This window comes from Sarcophilus harrisii, chromosome 3 (assembly GCF_902635505.1).
Source record: "Sarcophilus harrisii chromosome 3, mSarHar1.11, whole genome shotgun sequence".
Lineage (NCBI taxonomy): Eukaryota > Metazoa > Chordata > Mammalia > Dasyuromorphia > Dasyuridae > Sarcophilus > Sarcophilus harrisii.
In genome coordinates, this window is record NC_045428.1 from 609,560,079 (window position 1) to 609,567,894 (window position 7,816).

The 7,816-nt window shown below is 38.6% G+C and overlaps 1 protein-coding gene across 1 annotated transcript in view; it reads right to left on the bottom strand.

Annotated features, from left to right (window-relative positions):
- The window catches only part of LOC100922207 (zinc finger protein 883), a 44,892-nt gene that overhangs the window by 36,280 nt on the left and 796 nt on the right, over nt 1-7,816 (bottom strand). Inside the window, exon 2 of the mRNA XM_031961840.1 lies at nt 2,037-2,163. Coding sequence (XP_031817700.1) covers nt 2,037-2,142 — 106 coding nt within the window. The 5' untranslated portion in view covers nt 2,143-2,163. The remainder of the gene's footprint in view (nt 1-2,036; nt 2,164-7,816) is intronic.

Sequence of the window (7,816 nt, forward strand, 5' to 3'; positions counted from 1 at the left end):
ACTTTACTAGAACACAGACTGGAGATCACATTAGTTTCTAGGCTCCTGGAGCATCTTATGTTATGGCTTGAATAGAATTATCTATCTTCCATCTCTCTAAAGTGAAAGTCACCTTCACAAATCTGGACATTGATTCCCCAGGAATCAAAGACTGGACTGTAGCGATAAGAAAGGAACTTGGATTATTTCCAAGTAAGCTGGTGCTCTTCAATCCAATTCATATGATACTAAATGGAGACACTGAGACCCATGTAACCCAGTTGCTTGAGGCTACTGCAAATTTAGGTTACATAATTTCAGCTGGGCCCTCACCATGTCAAGGCAATCCTTCAATGTCTCCCTATCCCACATATTTCTTTCCATGTCTATTTATTCCTTCCCAAAGTTTCCTTTTGGCTTGCTCTCCACTTACCCTCTCAGTGGAGAACTTAGCCTCATATTTCACTGAAAAGTCTCCCCAAAGCTATATTCCATTTATTTTCCACATGGAAACTGTGGTGGAATTTGGAGAAAGTAGCAAGGAAGAATTCTTTGTTTTGTCCTTCAAAACTGCTATAACAGACAGGACTTAGAGCTACAAGCTACAAATTAATGCTTGTTCACAAGAAGAATACACTAAAGAATGGCTACATCCCAAAGAGGAAGATGTTGCTTTGGGGGAAGGGGGTGGGTCAAGTGGGTGAGTTCTTCAATGTGGAATAACAGCATGATCACTTTGCAGAGATTTGGCAGACAAAAGTCAGGTCCAGGTAGAGGTTAGACTACAAATAACAACTGGAACTAGTTCCAAGTAAGAGTTTCAGCAATACTGATTCGATCTTTGACCTAGAACTGGTAAGAAATGTCTTCAAGAGCAACAAAGGAAACTTGCAGCTTCCTGTAACACTTTCAAAAACATAGTGATGCTTATTTGATACTTTATATATTCAGTAGAATCTTATAAAAAAGTATCTTCATTACATTTTTAGTTCACACCCAAAACTTAATTTAAAACTGAAATATAAACCTAGTTAAGAGGGAAAATGAAGAAAAACAGAGGAATAGAAGAAAACCATAAGAAAACTAGGCAGCGGAAAGAGAATCTTCTCTCTTAAAGACCAGGACTTTCAGCCTTCCAGGAATTAACAAATTCTCAAAACCCTTCAATTGGGGAAGGAATTAAGATACTCCTTTTGATAAGGTCTTGAATGAAGAATTGAGAAAAATGATCCCTGACCCAGGTAGGGAGAAGGCACTGATACAGATCAATTTAGTCCTGTGGTCCCACCCTCTGGGGAAGTTCTCCAGTCAGAAATCCAAGTCATGGCAACCCCTGAAACCCACCCTCTGTAAGGGCCTTGGGCAGCCTCACCTTGCCATGTCCACTCAAAAATCCCAGTCACATCCCTGAGGTTATTTTCCCTATAAAATCTACTTATGACCCACGTCATATTCACTGCCCTGCTATGGACAGTCCATCACAGCATGGTGTCTTTCTCCTTACCCACCCCCATGCCATGTGTATCTCTCCTAACTCTGCCATGTGTCTCAACCCCACTTCTTATAGAAAATTCTATTTTTTTCCCCTGAGGCAGTTGGGGTCAAGTGACTTGCCCAGGGTCACACAGCTAGGAAGTATCTGAGACCAGATTTGAACTCAGGTCCTCCTGACTTCAGATGCTGCTCTATCCACTGTGCCACCTAGCCGCCCCTATAGCAAACTCTTTTGCAGTGTTCCCTTTCAGGATTTAGCCTGACAGCTAAGGGCATGGTCCCAATCTTATGGGGTGTTTCTTTTCTCCAGGCAAATAGCAAGTTCCACTAGGGAACTTGCCCTTTCTGTCACTGATTATTAAAATCCCTTTGTATTGCTCTTCTAACTCTATTTCATATATACCATTCCTGTTGTCTTCATGCATAACCCCTAAATAAATCTGCCTTTTGCCAAAGACAATGGCCATCGTGAATTCTTCCCATGACCGAACCTCACTTTTGGGGCCCACATCAGCCACATCATTTTGATGGCCAAGTCAGTTACAGGGAGAAGAGCTCCTTACCTAGGGAGGCCAGGTTCTGGGAATCCTCTGCCATGACATTCGGGGAGACTTCTTCCTGAGAATGGTCCAAGAGGTGCCTCTCTTCCTCAGTCAGATCCATCGTCATATTCTTCAATGTCACCAACTCCTAAATCATAAAAAGTCATAGGACTTACAGCTGAGAAAAGATTTCCAGAATTCATCTAGTCCAATTATAATCAATTGATAGAAGGAAGCTGAAGTGCAGAGAAGGGATCTGCTCACAGGCCATACAATTTAGGAATCTCAGAGTCATCTCTTGAAACCATTTGTGGTCATGAAAAGTTGAAAAAAATCATTTTACATTTTCACTTAGAATAGAGTTGAGAAATGCTCATCTCTAGAGAATCAGGGTGAAAGTATATGTTTCATGAGGAGAATATGAAGATCTGTGTAGGAAAAAGAAAAAAAGGGGATATGAAACTTCTTCCTTATTTGAACTGTCCTAAGTGATATGTTAAGAAAATTTCTATTAAGAGTTGGCAAGCACTGTGTGTTGTGGGGGAAAAACATTTCCTATAATCAGTGAAGAGAGAAGAAAAAGAGATAACATTGTTAATTTCTTAAAATCAGAGATAAAATCTGAACTATATGAAAACATGAAGATTCTTAAGAGATATTAATCCCATTCTGAACTGAAATGAATGGTAAGAGACTGTTTCCAACCAAATGAAGAAAAGTTGTCGATTGTTATGTCAAGGGCTTGAGATAATTCCGTGGGATGTGTCATAGCCAAAATATCCTATATCTTTATAATTGTTATCACTTTTTAATGGCATATATTCCTTAATTTTCATATTTATGTATCTAGAAATAAGAATATGTTGGGGAAAAGAGTCCATTTATTAAAAATGCAACTAACTAGTGTTGGGTTTAAGCCAATTCACGACAAAAACATGGACAATTTCTTTATGAGAAATAAAAGATCTAAAAATGACCCTTGTTATTTAGAACTGGGAGAATGAGTCAAGAGAACAAGTTAAGAGACAGACTGGTGCGTATCATGTGGAAGATACTGGACAGCTATGAACAGACCCTGACACTTGGAAGAGAGCATCTATTTCTCCAAACTGTTCCAAGTCAAACACGTGGTTGGTCAATGTGCTTGCTCTTCCATTTGGCCCATGCTCTTCCATTTCCATTATAGTGATATGATTCACTTTATCAGACACTCTTATTAGATGGAAGCAACTCTCTCTCATGTGGATAAAATTATCTTTCCACTTCGTCCTCATTTTGATTTCTTCTTTAAATATCTGCTTTATGGACTGTTTGTTGTTCATATTTCATGTTGAATTTCCTTTATTTCTATAATTTAGCTTCTGAATAATTATGGAATTTGTTGATCATTTCACACTTTTGGAGGTTCCTAAGAATTGTCATGCCTTTTCTTTTACTAGGGTCTTGTGGATCCAGAACTGCTCCATTTTGAGAATTACTCCACTTTGTGTGCTTGTGGCTTCCCATCAGCACTTGCAATGGAACATGTCGCATTATCCTGTTATGCAACCTGTTCTAGGACAGCCAGCCTCGCCCTACCCAAACCCGCAATCTATTATGCAGATATACCCAAAAATAGGTCATGGATTGTAGCAACAGCTAAGCCTAGAACCCAGCAACCAAGATCTTGTTCAATGGACTTTTACCCCATTCTCATCCTCTCTGACCCTCTAAAAACAGTGCTGCTTCCCTGAATGGTGTGAACTCCCGCAGAGTGGGATAGCCACCCTTGTTATCAAACTCAATAAATGCTGCTTTGGTTTACAACTTAGTTGCCTGGTTCTTCCCACCACCTCCCACAGTCTGAAAGTCACTCTTTTTCATCTTACCCATTTATTTATCATGTGGGTTCTCAATAGAAGGCCCCCCTTTTACTGACTGCTAATTGACTCTCTTTAGTCTGAACAGAAGCGATTCTAAACTTCTTTCCTCTCTCTCATGCCCTCAGTGCTGTAGGGGGCACCATCTCCTCATTTCTCATTTGAGTCCACAGTGCACAGAGCCTTTGCCTGGAATGGGGAAGATTCATCTTTAAGAGTTCAAATCAGATCTCAGACACTTATCAGACACTTACTGTGTGAGCCTGAGCAGGTCACTTTGCTCTGTTTGCCTCAGTTACCTCATCTGTAAAATGCATTGGAGAGAGAAATGGCAACCACTCCAAGTGTCTCTTCCAAGAAAACTCCAAATGGAGTCCCAAAGAGTTGAACACGACTGAACAGTCGCTGAAAACATTCTGCTATGAGATCTCTCTTATTTAACTTTTTAACTCCATTTGTAAATGGAGCTCATTGCAGCTGAGCTGCCTCTGCTCCCAGCTTCCTTTTAGACATTTCAATCTACATATTCAGGACTCAACAGATCCAGGCAACATGGACCTCATTCTCCATCCTCATAAAGTGGTCCATGCCTATCTGCCTTCCTCAATTCTGTGCAGGGCTTCAGCACAGAGGCCTGCTCAGGCTATCTCACACTGCCAGCTTTCCTTTCCTTGAAAGATCTGTGTCCAAAGCTGGTTAACTTCCTCTGTGCAACATGCTTTTCTGCCTCTCTTTTCTTAGAGAGGAATTGTGAAGAGTAGGGCAAGACTATTATTTTTAATTAGAGGAGACTGATTCAGTGAAAGAATCCTAAATCTGGAGTCTGGAAGGTGTGAGTATAAATCTACCCACAGATACAATCTACCTAAGTGACCTTGGGCTAGTCTCAACTGTGAAATACATAATATCATCTACGTCATAGAGTTATAAACATTGTTCCAAATGAATTTTTTTGGAAACCTGACTCCAGTTTTTTTCTGATAGCCTATTTCTTTGCCTTTCAGCCTGATTTTTTTTTTTTTTAAAAGAAGACTGAAAAGAGAAGAGTAGCCTAGGACATGACAAACTTTGAATGCCAAAAAGAGCATTTTGAATTTGATCTTGTATGCAAGACAGCCTGGATGGGGGAGAAGGAAAATCAGATCTGCCTCTTAGGAAAATCACTTCCGTGGCTGAATGGAGGATGAAGTGGAAACAGATGACTGGATCCCTGTTTTATCCCAATCAGTATTAATCAGCTAGTGATTTCATAGGGGTAGTGATTTTTCATAATTATTAATAATGCCTATCAATATACATTTAGTTTGGGCAGCTAGATGGTTAAGTAGATAGAGCGCCAGCCCTGAAGTCAGGAGGACCCAAGTTCAAAGCTGATCTCAGACACTTAACACTTCCTAGCTGTGTGACCCTGGGCAAGTCACTTAACCCCAAATGCCTCAGCAAAAAAAAAAAAAAAAATTTAGTCAATCAACTAATACATATTTGGAAATAATTCCATAGAATACCTTCTTTCTTATAAAAGTCTCAAAATGTGAATTAAAAAATCATAACTTTACTCTAAATCCACTTGCTTAATCACAGGAAACTAACTCAATGACCACCCTTTCTTCCCACTATAAAGGGAAGAAAGCCCAGAGTGATAGAGGATGATATGAAAAGCCCCCCAACCATTTCATCGCCCCTCTGTACTTTATCACCTCCTTACTCTCCAACATGGGGAGATGGTCATGAGCATTTGGCCAATGAGTGACCCTGAGTGCTGGCCCATGGCCATGCTCATTGGCTCACATCAATGTGTTGACATCAGTTTATCAGGCCAGTCTATGGGCCTGCTCATGACTTTGGTAGCACATCTTGAAAAGTCTGTCAAGGTCTGCTCATTAGACTGTTTGCTAACTAATGGAATTTTGTATTTGTGTAGACCCTCCTGGAAAATTAAAGACAAAGTTTACCCATCAATGAGACAATATTTTCAGTTTGCTTCACCTGTATTGGTAGGGTATCAAGCACTTTAAACTAAGACCTTGGAAAAAGGGAACATCTCAGATCAGAAAGGAGATCTGAAGTACTATTTATTCATTGAAGAGAGCCAGGTCCCTTCAACAAATGGTTATTGGCGCAGAGCTCTGTCCCAATGACTGTTCTTGCAAATTGGCCATTTTAGGGCCCACAAATTCCAATGGGGATAGAATGGAGGCTCACAGATCTACTGCCATCCTCTGGCCATGTAAAATGCTTTATCCAGCATGTTTTTCTTTTTAGTCTTTTCTAGAATTCTGTGTTTGAATGTCAAATTTTCTGTTTGGCTCTGGTTTTTTTTTTCTTATTAGGAAAGCTTAAAATCCTCTATTTCACTGAGCACTCATATTTCGCTGCATAGGATTATATTTAATTTTGCAAAGTAGGATATTTTTGGTTGTAATCCTAGATCCTTTGCCTTCTAGAATATCATATTCCAGACTCTCTCAAAGCTAATCTGGGATGATCCTGACTGAGGCTTCATGGTACTGGAATTCTTTCTCCCTGGCTGTCTGCAGTATTTTCTCCTTATCCAGGCTGTCCTAGATTTTGATTATAATATTTCAGTGACTTTAAATTGGGAGGTTTCATTCAGGAGGTGACCCATGGATTCTTTCAATTTCTACTCAGTCTTCTTGCTCTAAAGTATTGGGACAGTTTTCCTTTATAATTTCTTGAAATATGATAACTACTTTTTTTAAAATTGTTCATAAAGTTCAGGTAGTCCAGTGATTCTAAAAATTCTCTGTCCTTGATCTATTTTTCTAGTGGTGTTTTTTCCCATGAGATATTGCACCTTTTGTATTTTTTTTCTTTTTGGTTTTTTGTTGTCCTTTAATATCACTCATTATCTCACAGAATTATTAGCTTTCATTAATCCGATTTTTTGAAAGGAGTTTTTTTTCCAGAAATATTGTCTATTCACAAATAATGCGACTTTCTTGCATAGCTCAGTTACTTTTTTCATCTACTCCTTTGATTTTTGAAATTTTCTTTGCTCATTTTACCTATTTATCTAATTATTAATGGACATGTGTTCTATTTGTATTTTTCTTTGAACTTCTTCAATGAGTTTTTCCTTACAGATATTGTCTAGCCATTATCCTCTTGTCCTCATAACAGCTATTTGTGGTCAGGACCTTCTTTTTATTTTAAAATATACTCTTTTAATGGCCTTTCAAGGGCAGAATTTTAGTATTCTACTTTTAAATAATTTCATGTGGCAAATATATTTCTACAATGCCCATATAATTAAGATACCTAATCTTGACAGTTCAAAACCTTCCTTCAAGTCTTTCTTTCAAAATTTCAAACCTCTTTTACTTTCCTTTTTTTAAAATCAGAAAATGGCTTTTAATAAACTAGTACAATCGACACCAACACTCCCTCTGCTGTCCCCGCCCCACTAAACAATCTCAGTGATACAAATCTCACACAAGTATATATCCGAAGTCCAGAGCGAAAACAATCTAGGAAGTGTTTTGCTGGAATCTTAGGTGTGTTGTATCTTTTGTACTGACTCTTTATTCTTTTTTGTTTGTTTACAAAGCATATGCTCGGGTACTTTTCTAACATTGAACCCTTTTTATTTTCAAACCTCACTCGTCCAATTTTCCTCTTTGTTTCTAAAAATCTGTCTAGTGACTGATTAAATATCTTCAAAACAGAACTTTTCTTCTCTTTTCAAATCTGATCTCTTTCTTCTCTTTTATCTCCCAGACTATCTATACCCCTCCTCTTCGGTCTCCTGAATTTTTCCATTAGATTATCTCATTCATAATTCTCTATATTGCCCTGGCCGATTGTAATACTGTTGTCGTTGAGATTCTCAAGGGCTTACATGGTCTCATTCACTTTCTAACATTTATATTTTCTGATTCACTTACAATGCCATCTCAGCTAAGTCTAGAGACTTACCCCCAA